The sequence below is a fragment of the Lissotriton vulgaris genome, chromosome 1_1, assembly GCF_964263255.1.
Source record: "Lissotriton vulgaris chromosome 1_1, aLisVul1.2, whole genome shotgun sequence".
Classification (NCBI taxonomy): Eukaryota; Metazoa; Chordata; class Amphibia; order Caudata; family Salamandridae; genus Lissotriton; species Lissotriton vulgaris.
In genome coordinates this window covers 1,275,381,299-1,275,396,467 of record NC_141685.1, presented here as the reverse complement: position 1 = coordinate 1,275,396,467, position 15,169 = coordinate 1,275,381,299, and the positions used below count along the sequence as shown (strand labels likewise).

At 46.6% G+C, this 15,169-nt stretch overlaps 1 protein-coding gene across 7 annotated transcripts in view; it reads right to left on the bottom strand.

The window, feature by feature from the left end:
* The window catches only part of ZNF385A (zinc finger protein 385A), a 471,767-nt gene that overhangs the window by 142,958 nt on the left and 313,640 nt on the right, over positions 1-15,169 (bottom strand). For all 7 annotated transcript variants that reach the window (XM_086964826.1, XM_086964862.1, XM_086964817.1 and 4 more), the window contains one exon: positions 2,663-2,773. In XM_086964826.1, coding sequence (XP_086820952.1) covers positions 2,663-2,773 — 111 coding nt within the window. The remainder of the gene's footprint in view (positions 1-2,662; positions 2,774-15,169) is intronic.

Sequence of the window (15,169 nt, the reverse complement as noted above, 5' to 3'; positions counted from 1 at the left end):
CCAGAGCCATTCTAAAATAGTTACAAAAGTCAGCTTCAACCGGAAGCTCTAATAGATAAAATAAAGCAGGTGCTGCTCAAATTCAGTTACACAATCATTAATCACCCCAAACTTGGGGTGATTAATGATTGTGTAACTAAATTTGACCTTCAACTCGAGCACCTGCTTTACTTTATCTATTAGTGCTTCCTGTTGAAGCTATTTGTAGGTATTTTAGAATGGCGCTGGCAGCTTGCCGGCGCCATTCTAAGTGGGGCTGAGGGCAGAAGGGCACAAAAGTGGGACAGAGGGCAGAAGGGGACAAAAAATGAGTGGGCAGAGGGGAGAAGGGCACAGAAACAAGTGGTACAGAGGGCAGATGGGCATAAAAAACGAGAGGGTGGCAGTGATTAACCAGGCAAATAAAAAACCCTGCGAAAATGCAAAGCGCCTCGCGAACACCCGCGAACACGCAAAGTGCCCCGCGAACACGCAAAAATAAAAAAATCTGCAAATTCGCATGAATTCGCGAATTTTGCAGATTGCGAATTCACAAATCCGCAAATTCGCAGATTGCGAATACGCAAAATTCGCCCATGCTTATATTTGAGTTTTTAGAGACCGAAATATGTTACTTAAAAATTCAGAATTTGGAAAAGTCATGAACCAGAAACGGAATTTAACTCAACGAACCCTAGCCACGAAACAACACTTGACATACTCTGCGTGCATCGGTTTAGGCATGCCTGCAGACGAATGAAAAGACTTCAGTAAAGAGCAGAGGTGGGCTCTCATTGGCTTATGGGGAGGGTGGCCTCCCCAGAGAAGGTGTTCTTCGTGTGTGTTCATATGTCTGTTACCATGCAGCTTTTTCCTGACTTGCTCACTTGAGCATCATTTCAGGACCTTGTATGCATCACAATCTACAGATGTGTCCGTCAGGTGTTTCAAGGCGAGCTCTTTTGGGTATATGTGTCAGCTTTAAATGTTATGTTTAGGCTAGTTTCAGTGATTGCTTCAAGGAATGATTTCTGTCATTCAGCTTCTAGAAGTTGTACACTTTGCTACGATTGCAGTCACTGGTATACATAGAGGTCAATATATTGCTTGGTAATGATTTATATACTTCGTACTCAAGAGTTAGTTGGAGTTCGTCTTTCTTCGGTCCTTTCAAGTGATAATGTTTCCTTGGTTGCCACACGATCAGCCTTTCATAGAGTATGCTTTCTGATTTTATGTTTGTGTGATTGCAGCTATCATGCAGTCGTGACTGCTGTGTGGCACCCTGCGCTGGTTGTGTTGTCTGCCACACTGCTTGTGAAGGAACAAGACTGGCACTCTACTTCTGTTTAGACAACCTTGCCTTGAAGTTCGGCCACTGCCTAATGTTATATATTTTTAGATGTTTTTGATCTTTCAACCCATTTGTTTTTATATTTATTGTTGGATGCATTTAAGTGGGAGTGAATCATGGGTCTGTTTTATGTAAATTTAAGCACGGTGCCCTTCCTGCCGCCCCCCTCACATACTGTTGCACAAAAATATACTCACTGCACTGTTCGAGCTGGACCCTCTTCTCTCAAGTGTTTTTCAATGATGCTCTGTAAGATATACTCTTTTGGTTGATCCGTTGTGCTTCTCCATTTTCTGGTTTGCCATAGCTTCAATTTTTAAGCATATCGGGCTTTCCTTTTGCTCTGACTTCATGCAGATATGCACGGGTGTCCAACACAGGTGTATGAGGGCCAAATTGGTGTCAGTTTTTTACCATTGCTACTGACCCCATAAAAGATCCCCATTTACATTAATCGGAATGAAATGTATCTCATGTGGATATCCCGAATATTTGGCATGGCTCAGGCGTTCTTGGAGCTATTGTGGGCCTACAGGTATTGCTGACCAACTATTTTTGTCCATCTATGGTGGAAAACACTAGTTAGCCATCTCCTCTTTCCACCTCTTTGAGTGGGTTGCCCGCAGCTTGGGCATTTTAATTCCAAGTAGGATACACAATTTCCTTACAGAAAATTTTTCTCTAGCCGAGGACTTGAGTGATTAGCATCTAAAATTGCCCACTAATCTCGGAAAGGTTGGAGCTTCAATGGTTCCCTTTTCAGAGTGACATGAGAAGATCCACTTTGAGAGACCTGGAAACGTGACATCTTACGCGTGTCAATCTATTACTGCAGGGAGTCACCAAATCATATGTTGTTCTACCAAACTTTAGTCAAGATTCGTATTTTAACAGTGCCCCAAGCCTTCGTAAAATGAGGTCCTAAACGGTGTGTGGACAAAATATCGAGAACACAAATATCGTGGGACAGAATATCGTGTCAAAAATATCGAGGACAAGAATATCGTGAAGGTCATTTCTTATGGGTAAGTAAAGTTGTACTATATATAACTCGACATATATGTACTTTGACGATACATATATATCTTCAAGGTATGTAGATCTGGAGTTAAGAATAGTCAATGTATTCCTATCTATTTGCACTTACCTACTCGATAATCTTGTCCTCGATATTTTTGACACAATATTCTGTCCACACAATATTTGTGTGTTCGATATTCTATCAGTGAACCGTCATAAACACTGACATGCTGCATCCTCTATACATTTCTCCCTTGCTCTGCGCCATGACGCTCTCTACACCCCTCAAGCACTGCTTGCTGCACGTACCTCTGAGTTGAACCGGATCTGACAAACATTGCAGGATATGACTGGTCTTTTGGTCTTTATCAATGGAACCCCAAATGTGTGGTTCATCACCGCCTTCTGTACCGGATCCATCTACAGGAGGGGGAGGCAAGAAGAGGCTGTTAGACGAAGATTTCGAAAAGAGAGAGACAAATGTAGAAAAACACGGGTTCAAGAAAGGGGATATTTTGAGGAACATAGGGTTACAAAAAAAAACAAGGAGAGGAGCATCAAAGTGAGCTAAATGTAGTTATATAAGTATCAGCAAAAGTAGAAAAGGAAGAGAAGCCAAGGAAGAGAGAAGAGGAAAGGAATGATAAGAGGAAAGGCGAAAGGGGGTTTGCAATATCTACAGCTGAAGTAGATGTCAACAAGCTGAAGAGAAAAGCTGGGAAAGAAGAGGGCGTAGCAAGAGAGAAGGAGAAAAGTCACCAATGAGTCAAGGTGCAGGGCAAAGGCTCAGGAAAAGTACATGAGAATGGAAAGAAACTTATTACAAGCAGAAGAAAAAAGAAATGTAAGACAGAAAGAAAGGGGAAAGATTACAGTACCATTGGCAAGAGAAGAGGATATTAGCTGATCAAGATGGAGAGAGAAGTAAGGACCGAGGGTGAGAGGGCGGCAGCAGAAAGTAGGAAGAGTGACTGGAGGTAGTGTCAGGAGCAGGGGAAGAATGTCTGTAGCAGGAGTGGAGGAAAAAAGCAAGGGAAGACGTTGGATGATGCAACTGAGGAAGCTGAAGCTCAGAAGAAAATGGAGTAGACGTAAAAAGAGGGAGAAAGTGTTGCAACTATGAATGCACAGAGACGTAATCAAGGCGAGGAGCCATGGTCAGAGCTCATTCCATTTGAGAGTGAGAAGGAGCGCTGACCACCCTCTGCTGCCCGAAGGCCCTGGGTGGTGAGGTGTCCAAGTGGCAGCTTGTCCAGGTGTGCTGCGGTGGGTGGGGTGGAATGCCATAAGGCTCTGCACCAAACCTCCCACCCTATGGTCTCCACCAGGTAGAGATCACAGGCATAGAGCCGCCTCAGAAGAAGGCAGGAAGGAAAGTGGGTAGAAGAATCACAAGGGAGGTGGGAGGAAGCATGGAGGCAAGATACAGAGGGAAGCGAGGAACACAGGCACAAGGACAGAGAGAGGGAGCACAGGAACGTCTGTAGGAAAGCAGCCCCCCACTGGAAACACGAGCACACATCCTGGAGCATTTATAGCACAAACAGGCAGCCTCAGCCTCCCAACAATGTACAGACCAAACCCTTCATTTCTGCCATTTACGAGATGCCTGCTAGCAACTGCTGGCAAGAGATGCAAAGGGGCCACCGAAATGTTCTCGCTGGCAAAATGTTCAAATGGAGAACTCCCTCCAGGTGTCAAGCCACCAGCTCTCGTCTGAAAGAGAGGGCGGGCTGCGGTGCCCATTGCTGTCCCTCCTTGGCAGTGCCGGCCTGGGCCCACACTGGGCACATCCTGGCATCAGGATGAGCCACAGTCAGGATCAAGGGCAGCGTGAAGGCCCCACCTGACCCCTCTGCCCGGCAGGGAGGCGGCTGGCTCTTCAAATCTGTCGCCATGTAATTGACTATTGTTGCAATTAGCACAGCATATGGTGTTTCCTGGAGCAATGGCTGCTTCAGATTAAAATTCCAAACACATCATTATTTTAAAAACAGAGCAGGACCTGACAGGGTGGAGTGGCTTTGGAGGAGAGTCAGCTCCTGTGAGAAGCGCTTTACTGCATTCTACATGCTGCAGCCCTCCGCTCGCTCTCTACAGCATCCCCCAACACCCTCACTGCTACATCCCTCCACACCCTCACCACTCCATCCCTCCACACCCTCACCGCTCCATCCCTCCTCACCGTCCTCACCGTCCTCACCGCTCCATTCCTCCACACCACTCCATCCCTCCACACCCTCCTCACAGCTCCATCCCTCCACACCCTCACCGCTCCATCCCTCCACACCCTCACCGCTCCATCCCTCCTCACCGTCCTCACCGCTCCATTCCTCCACACCACTCCATCCCTCCACACCCTCCTCACAGCTCCATCCCTCCACACCCTCACCACTCCATCCCTCCACACCCTCCTCACCGCTCCATCCCTCCACACCCTCCTCACAGCTCCATCCCTCCACACCCTCACCGCTCCATCCCTCCACACCCTCACCGCTTCATCCCTCCTCACCATCCTCACCGCTCCATTCCTCCACACCACTCCATCCCTCCACACCCTCCTCACAGCTCCATCCCTCCACACCCTCACCACTCCATCCCTCCACACCCTCCTCACCGCTCCATCCCTCCACACCCTCACCGCTCCATCCCTCCACACCCTCACCGCTCCATCCCGCCACACCCTCCTCACTGCTCCATCCCTCCATCAACTCACCGCTTCATCCCTCCACAACCTCCTCACTGCTCCATCCCTCCACACCCTCCTCACTGCTCCATCCCTCCACACCCTCACCACTCCATCCCTCCACACCCTCCTCACCGCTCCATCCCTCCACACCGCTCCATCCCTCCACACCCTCCTCACTGCTCCATCCCTCCACACCCTCACCGCTCCATCCCTCCACACCCTCCTCACCGCTCCATCCCTCCACACCGCTCCATCCCTCCACACCCTCCTCACCGCTCCATCCCTCCACACCGCTCCATCCCTCCACACCCTCCTCACCGCTCCATCCCTACACAGCTTCACCATTCTATCCCCCCATCAACTCACAGCTCCATCCCTCCACACCCTCACCGCTCCATCCCGCCACACCCTCCTCACCGCTCCATCCCTCCATCAACTCACCGCTCCATCCCTCCACACCCTCCTCACCGCTCCATCCCTACACAGCCTCACCGCTCCATCCGTCCACACCCTCACTGCTCCATCCCTCCACACCGCTCCATCCCTCCACACCCTCCTCACCGCTCCATCCCTCCACACCCTCTTCACCGTTCCATCCCTGCACACCCTCCTCACCTCTCCATCCCTAGACACCCTCCTCACCGCTCCATCCCTCCACAGCCTGACTGCTCTATCCCTCCACACCCTCACTGCTCCATCCCTCCACACCCTCAATCCTCACTGCTCCATCGCTCCACACCCTCCTCACCGCTCCATCCTTTCACACTGTCCTCACCGCTCCATGCTTCCACACCCTCACCGCTCCATCCCTCCTCACTGCTCCATCCCTTCACACTCTCACAGCTCCATCCCTCCACACCCTCCTCACTGCTCCATCCCTCCACACCCTCACCGCTCCATCCCTCCTCACTGCTCCATCCCTTCACACTCTCACAGCTCCATCCCTCCACACCCTCACCGCTCCATCCCTCCACACCCTCAACCCTCACTGCTCCATCCCTCCACACCCTCCTCACCGCTCCATCCCTCCACACCCTTCTCACTGCTCCATCCCTCCACACCCTCCTCACTGCTCCATCCCTTCACACCCTCACAGCTCCATCCCTCCACACCCTCACCGCTCCATCCCTCCACACCCTCAACCCTCACTGCTCCATCCCTCCACACCCTTCTCACTGCTCCATCCCTCCACACCCTCCTCACTGCTCCATCCCTTCACACCCTCACAGCTCCATCCCTCCACACCCTCACTGCTCCATCCCTCCAAACCCTCCTCACTGCTCCATCCCTCCACACCCTCCTCACTGCTCCATCCATTCACACCCTCACAGCTCCATCCCTCCACACCCTCAACCCTCACTGCTCCATCCCTCCACACCCTCCTCACCGCTCCATCCCTTCACACCCTCATGGCTCCATCCCTCCACAGCCTGACCGCTCCATCCCTCCACACCCTCAACCCTCACTGCTCCATCCCTCCACACCCTCCTCACTGCTCCATCCCTCCACACCCTCATTGTTACTCCATCCCGCCACACCCTCACCGCTCCATCTCGCCACACTCTCACCGCTCAATCCCTCCACACCCTCAACCCTCACTGCTCCATCCCTCCACACCCTCACCGCTCCATCCCTCCACACCCTCACCACTCCATCCCTCCACACCCTCCTCACCGCTCCATGCCTCCACACCCTCCTCACTGCTCCATCCCTCCACACCCTCCTCCTGCACACCCTCCTCATCGCTCCATCCCTCCACACCCTCCTCATTGCTCCATCCCGCCATACCCTCACCGCTCCTTCTCTCCACCTCTCCACACTGCCCTTTAAAGTATAGCGTCTCTACTCGCCTCAGTAGCACTCCGCACTGCATGTACAAAATCCCTCCACGCCCTCTCCTCTGTCCTGCATCCCTCCGCAGTCCCCCAAGGATCTACAGCATCTCTCATCCTTCCTGCATCCTTTCGTACGCCCTCTGCGCCATCCCGCTACATCGTCCTTCCCTGCATCTCTCCTCTGTCCTGCAGCCCTTCACACCAGCTCTACAGCCGTCTCTCCTCCACCCACTCGCACCTTCATCCACAGCATTCCTCCACACTCTCCACCGCAGCATCTCTCCACACTCTCAGCAGCACCCCTACACCAAACATTCTCCAGCACTCCTCGATCTTTCCCTGAATCCCATTCCTCCTTCCCTCTACAGCAAACATCCACCCTCCCATGGTTCTCCTCCACACTCATCTCAGAAGCTTTTCACTCTTCTCAGCAGCACCCCTCCGCACTCCTCTCAGCAGCATCCCTCCAAACTGCTTCGCGATAATGACTCCGGAAGCGAAGCAACGAGGCATATGGAGAGCAGCACAGAGGGCCTTGTAATGTGGTTTAGCAGAACCCGTCCTGCTGCCTAGCAGAATGAAATGAAAAATTACTCGCACCAAGCCAGCTTACCAGAGCAGTGAGAAGGCAATGAGGGGCCATGTGACTTCACAGAGCCTGTGTACCCAGAGGGCTAAAAGACAAAGAACTAGAGGGCAGCTAGAGTTTTAAGCTAATTGTTGAGACGGTAGACAGTCAAAATATCGAGTTGGAAATATCGACTTACCATAATATCGAGTCTGTAATATCGAAGGAGCATAATATCGAAGGCAAGAATATCGTAGGACAGAATATCGACCCAAGGTAAGTAATATCGAAATACTTAATATCGATGTAAGTAATATCGAAGTTAGTAATATCGATAGCATATATATCGATGTTAATAATTTCGATGACACTAATATCGATATTTGTATTATTTTATAGTTTTTTATTATGTATGTGTTATATGTTTAATTTAAGTATTTAAAATAATTACTATTATATGTGTATACATTTTCTATAATAATATAGAAATTTATAAGGAAATTTGATGTTTTAGTACCGGAGCGGGTTGTGGGTTTATAGGGGAATAGGGTGGGAAGTAATTTAATTATGGTAAGTTGATTAATAATTAGTAGGATTAATTAATTAATTATAATTATTTGCTAATTAATATTGATTAATTGGGAAATAATTAATTGATTAATTGATATATATTTTCTGTAGCGGGATGTGGGTTTATAGGGGAATAGGGTGGGGAGTAATTTAATAATAATTAATTAATTAATATATGTTTTTAAATATTTATAACTAATTAATTGGCAAATAATTAATATTAATTAGTTTATTAATTAATATAATTTGGTACATATTTTAAATTAGTAATTAATTGGTAATTAAATAATATTAGTTAGTTAATTACATTATTAGAGTAATTTATTTATATATATAATTTTTAGTTACTGTTAATTAATTAATTGTGGAAAATGATATTAATTATTAAATTATATTAATTACAGCTTATGTGCTAATATATTTACTTTATTGTTATTGTTAATTAATTATTAATTGCTAATTAAATAATATTATTTACCTTTGGGTTAAGGAGTATTTTTAGGGTTCAGGGTCATTTTTGGGTTTTTGGGTAAAGGGGTATTTTTAGGGTTCAGGGTCAGTTTTCTGTTTTTGGGTAAAGGGGTATTTTTAGTGTTCAGGGTCAGTTTTCAGTTCATGGGTAAAGGGGTATTTTTAGGGTTCAGGGTCAGTTTTCTGTTTTTGGGTAAAGGGGTATTTTTAGGGTTCAGGGTCAGTTTTCAGTTCATGGGTAAATGGGTATTTTTAGTGTTCAGGGTCAGTTTTCAGTTCATGGGTAAAGGGGTATTTTTAGGGTTCAGGGTCAGTTTTCAGTTCATGGGTAAAGGGGTATTTTTAGGGTTCAGGGTCAGTTTTCAGTTTTTGGGTAAAGGGGTATTTTTAGGGTTCAGGGTCAGTTTTCAGTTCTTGGGTAAAGGGGTATTTTTAGGGTTCAGGGTCAGTTTTCAGTTCTTGGGTAAGGGGGTATTTTTAGGGTTCAGGGTCAGTTTTCAGTTTTTGGGTAAAGGGGTATTTTTAGTGTTCAGGGTCAGTTTTCAGTTCATGGGTAAAGGGGTATTTTTAGGGTTCAGGGTCAGTTTTCAGTTCATGGGTAAAGGGGTATTTTTAGGGTTCAGGGTCAGTTTTCAGTTCATGGGTAAAGGGGTATTTTTAGGGTTCAGGGTCAGTTTTCAGTTCATGGGGAAAGGGGTATTTTTAGGGTTCAGGGTCAGTTTTCAGTTCATGGGTAAAGGGGTATTTTTAGGGTTCAGGGTCAGTTTTCAGTTTTTGGGTAAAGGGGTATTTTTAGGGTTCAGGGTCAGTTTTCAGTTCTTGGGTAAAGGGGTATTTTTAGGGTTCAGGGTCAGTTTTCAGTTCTTGGGTAATGGGGTATTTTTAGGGTTCAGGGTCAGTTTTCAGTTTTTGGGTAAAGGGGTATTTTTAGTAAATTAATTATTAATACTTATTGTTCAGTACATATATATTATATCTTTACTGTATATATTTTTATTTATTAATTTTAAACATTATTAGATACTTTTAAATATGTATATTTAATTTATTAGTGTTATATACTTACTTTTACATTTATATATATTAAAAAAAAATCGATATTTTTAACATCGATATTTTTTACAACGATATTATTTTTTCGATATTTTTGTACTTACCATGTTGTAGATAGGATGTCGATATTTTTGCCCTCGATATTGTTGACTCGATATTCTTGTAGGTCGATATTTTTGTAGTCGATATTCTGTCATAGATCCTGTTGAGACACATTTACATTCTATACAGGGCACAAGTCCTAAAAAAAGAAGTGGGGGGGACGCTCAAAGTTAGGTGGTGTCACCGGAAGTGAGGTCACGACAGGAAGTGAGGTCACGACAGGAAGTCACCTCTCATTACAGGGCACACTACAAATCAGTGGGGATCAGATACATCCTTGAAAATTCTGCAAACACAATTGACCGCTACCCGCGGCCCATCACTGAGCTGAACCATGTGATACAACCTCAACTGTGACAAAGAGTCACACATCAATAAGACAACCTAAACAGCGACTAAAAAATTCGAAATTAATGTGGAGTAATGAGGCTACTGCCTCGGTATCCAAAAACTCATCACTGTCAGAAGGAATCTGACAGACGAAAACAAGACAGACATCGCTGCTCTTCAAGTAATGACTCCCCTGAGCTCTCTGGTGAGGTGAGGCGAGGGGGCTTCACAGTATCACAGCAAAGGCCTTCGACGCACCCACGCATACACCAAACGCACAAGGATCTTTAGTGGTAAAATCAAACAGATTTGTGCTTGAGAGATCGAAGGGAGGGGGGACGCCGTCCACCCACGTGTTACCCTGACTCGAGCCCTGATTCTATATGTTTTAAAATGACTGTGGCAGGGGGGACGCACCACAAAAGAGACAGAATCTGCCATGAGGGGAACGGCCATCGTTTACTTGCACCTACCACCACCCGCTCTCTTTCTATCCCCTGTGGGCCAGTGAGCTCCTGCAGCGTCACCGGGACATCCGTGAGGGAAATGGCTTGGCTCTGCCTACATTGCCCAGGAGGCCCTGCGAGGCGAGGCGCAGGCGCAGGCCCGTGACGCTGCTGGAGGGCGCCGGAGGCCCTCTTAATCGTCCCGGCCCTCCCGCAGCGCGGGACTTTCGTGGGCCAAGGGAGGGCCCGTCCGTGCCTGTGAAGCCAGGAGTAGGCAGGGCAGGGCCAACCCCCTTCAATTCAAGGACTCGGTTAGTGGTATTTTTGGACTTTAATCGTAAATACTCCTTGTCGATATTCATTTAGTAATCTGTTGATATTGATTGATTTACTTTGTGTTTACTAATGGCCACTATATGTAAATTCAGTGGGCAGAAGGTGGGGGGGGGGGGTTGTTGGCACGCTGGACGCATTCTTATAAGGGCTGAATCTGTTCTTCAGCATGAAATCCAGCTAACAGAGAAAAGGCTCTCTTGGGGTCATATGTGGGACAAAAAAGATCATCCCTGGGGGCTATTAGAACAGTTAAATCACCAGTAGTTGTCCCGCAAACTATGATTCACCTAAGTACAGAGTCAATTGAAGCAGGTGCGGCTAGTACCTCTGGTATGGACCCAACCCTTGACTTAGGGATAGTAGAAGTGGTGATTCTGAGTGCTGCGATCCTACACAATTCAATTCAATTAGTTCATTTGTTATGGAACTCCAACGGAGGTCCACAAAAATACACCAATACAATAAAAAAAGACGTACTTTATAACAAATACAATTCTAATAAATATCCAGGAATATTTTAAAAAATTGAAATATTCTTTAACAAGTCATTTCATTTGGAGGGGACAACACAAAAGATTGTGCCTCCTGAGCAAAACGAATATTATATTTAATAAATAAGGGTCTCAAAAACATTCGCCTTGCCCTTAGAAGTTCTGGGCACACAAATAACACATGATTAAGATCCTGTATTTGGGAACAACAAAGGTCACAGATTCTCTCCTCTCTAGGAGAATTTTCCCAAATGCTCATTACTTCTCTCAGGGGCAGCAAGTTAGTTCTTAAAAGTAGTATTAGCTTCTGATTCCGTGTGGGATATTCCATGAGAGATAGGGCTGGGGTCTGCTCCCCATCGCACTCGCACAGATCACCCCATTACAGGCTTTAGGGTGACTTAAAGCTATATCTCTTGCCGTACTAATCGTGCTTATTGACTTCTTTAGAAATAACTTCAATACAGGCTTTGGCATGGGTAAATCACAGTTTAAATTAAGCCCAAATAAATGGTTTGTATTGGCAAATGATCTAAAAAAAGCTGATTTATCTTTTAATTTTGCAAAAATTTCCAACTTCAAGGCGGCCCTTATGGTGTCCTCATCCCCCCAAAAAAGGGAGTTCCTACACACTCCCCAAGGTTGAGTGCCCATGGGGTCACGGTGGGTTCTCCCCAAGTGCTTTACTTAGATCCCCCCATTGCCCCTGCTCCAACCCAAGCACCTTCTCCGTATACCCCCCGGGTAGATAGAGGTGACCGAGTTACTAGATCTAAAAGATCTGTCAAAGATAACGAAGGGGTGGGAAGTGCACTTAAAATGGGGACAGGCATCAATAATGAAGGGAGGAAGTGGGGAACCACCCGCAAAGCGCACAAGGGGCGGAGTAGCTTTGAGGGCCAAAGCCAAAGATAAACCTAAACATCAAACCCTAGGGGCAAGTTTGAAGTCGTCCCTGAGACCTGAAAATGGCGCGCCTTTCACTGTCAATGCTGACATGTCTATGTTAGTGGACCATTGAGGTAATCCGGATTACTGGAAGCGTCTGGTGACCCTAATTACTGTACTTTTAGCACCCTTTTGGAATAAACTAGGGGCGATTGAAGAAACATTATTTCTCCTCTCACAGGGTGCACAAACGATGGATAGCTCAGAGGTGACCAGGGTCCATAGCAATGCTATAAGGGGGGGGGGGGTGTGTGGGTTCTGTGGTGCCCGCCCGGCCACGTACTAGTGGCCCTGTTGAAACCCAAAACAGGGATATGGCCTATGGAGCGGCAAAAAATTGTGCTGGTGACCTGCGCACAGATAGTTTGCAAGTGTCGTATCTTCCGCCAGTTCTAGGGGGGGTCTATCCCGCAACTGAGTACAGGTTCCCGAGGGATGGGCGGGCAGGCAAATGTGGCTCGATCAGGTGTTCAGATCTTGCCTACGACAGAGACCCCACAAAGGGTACCAACGGCTGAACCAGCCCGACATAGAGATGGCTCTAGACCTATACATCATGTGATTACCAAGCCAGCATGTGATATTTTAGATCTGCCACCGGCGGCTTGCCCCTTGTTGTGGTCTTGGCTGGCGTTCCCTCGCTAAGACCTGATCAAACCGAATCTTGGACCCAACTGAGAAACAAAACTGTTGACTGGCTAACTAGACATAAAGGCTTTAGGGTAGCCATGATTAACAACATCATAATGGTGCGTAGAGCTGCGTGGGTGGGGCAGTCCCCAAAGAATATAGGGGGATTGTGTGGTTGTCAACTTTTGAAGCCCCGCGGTCGCCCAAATGATCCTAAAGGCCGAGGATAATTTCCCATTATCTGCCACTTCTATCTGGGCCCTGCCACTTGGCTATTTCTATAAACCCCTATTGAGAACCCAGAAGAACATAGTTTCATATACTCCGGTCACAAACAGGTTTGAGGCTTTGACCGGCCTAGACACCCAAGACTGACTAACTGCCACCAATATAGCCTCAGTGGATATCTCGAACTTAGGGGAAATGGCAGAGGAAGCATCAATCCCTGTGCCTAGCCTTTCAACTCTATTTAACCCTCCGGCTGTAGAGCCTTGTCCCACCTCACTTGTCTCCCAAAATTGTAATCCCACTTGGTGCTCATCCAAGGGAACTTTTTTTTAAAGTTTATGGTAGAATATAGCAGGTCTTAGGACCAAAAGGGGAGATGGTAAATGGGAGCAGTTCCTTGCTAGTTTCCATATTATAGCCCTTCAATAACATGTGATTCTAAAGAATCCTATTTCTTGAATGGTTTTTCAACGTTCTGCAAACATGCCATACCATCTTGTATGGGGAGAGCTAGTGGGGGCTTTTGCTGTTATTCAATCTTAAACTATCATATAAAGCCAAGCAAATAGACTCATGCTCACCCAACATCTTGGCAGTTGAATTAACAGGGAAGAATGTACCGAACTTATTAGTGGTCAAGTTTTATAATTCTTTTATAAGAGGTGAAGACTTAGAGCACTTAAGATCCCTCACTGCCTTTTTGGCTGATTATGAGGCCAAGGTTGATATGCACTACTATATATTAGTCCTGGGAGATTTTAATACCCATGTTTGTCCTACCAATTATTTATCAAAATTAGATGAGGAGTATGGCCCGCAGGGGCTAACGCACTTTGAACACACCCCCTCGGGGAGCTTTCTAGAGAGCCTTTTATCAAACCATAATTTGATTTGCCCAACTAAGCCGGACACGTCACCTCCCATCCTCACATATATTGGCCAAGGCCGCCAGACCACCATTGACTTTATTTTAGTCTCTGGTTCTTTGATGGACTTGTTAGGCACACTTGGAGTAACATATAATTGCCTAAGCGATCATAACCCACTGACACTAGACATTAATATTTCTGTTACTGATAAAGCTAGACCCACGGCTCACATAACTAACACTAATATTGCCCCAAAAGATCAAGCACGTAGGTTAAGATGGGAATTAATCACACCTGACAGTTTTATTGAAAACTTAATCAGTGACTGTGCAGAGGAGTTTGATATCTGTACGGACCAGGACTCCAATCCATTATTAGTTCTAGGTGCGTTTGATCGAATCACAAGGCAAGTGGTGGGTAACCTGACGGTTCCCTGTAAATCTAGGCCTCCAAGACATAAAAAATGGTTTGACGAAACCTGCACGAGTGCCCATAAAGCACTCATGGAGGAGCTCAATGAAAAACCAAGATCCACTGACAGGTTTAAGCATGCCAGGAGGGCTTACAAAGCTGCTGTGGAAAGTAGGAAGAAACACTTAAGAGAGATGGCATGGGATGAGCTCAGCCAAGCAAGTGGCCTGTCAAACAGCACTAGATTTTGGAGTGTGGTGAACAGTCCCACATTCGATGAACCCTGTAACTCCGTCAAAGACTGTCTCATTCCCCCTGAGAAGTGGGTTCAACATTTTGGGGGTGTTTATAGTGATGTGAGCCATGGATCTCCGCTATGGACAGTTGACAGTGACTGTGTTTTGAATCCTCTGTCCTTTACCGTGGATGAAGTCACAGAGGCGATTAGGTCAACATCAAGGGGGAAAGCCCCGGGCCCCGATGGTGTTCTGGCTGATCTCTATAGAGCAGATCCTAGCCTATGTGCAAAAATTTTAACTCACGTTTTTTATGCTGCTTCCCAGGTCGGCTTTCCCCTGTCATGGGCCAAATCGGTTATTATTCCAATTTTTAAAAAGGGAGCCAGAGATGATCCAGCCTGTTATAGGCCAATTTCACTCCTGGACTCCGGGGCCAAAATCATGGGGAAAGTTGTCCTAGCCCGCCTACCAGATTAGTTAGATCAAAATAGTATTATTTCAGATCTCCAATATGGCTTCAGGCAGGGTAAAGGTACTTTGGGTCAATGTCTTAATCTTCATTTAGTAATTGGAAAGAACATGGTCGCAAAGCATGGGGAT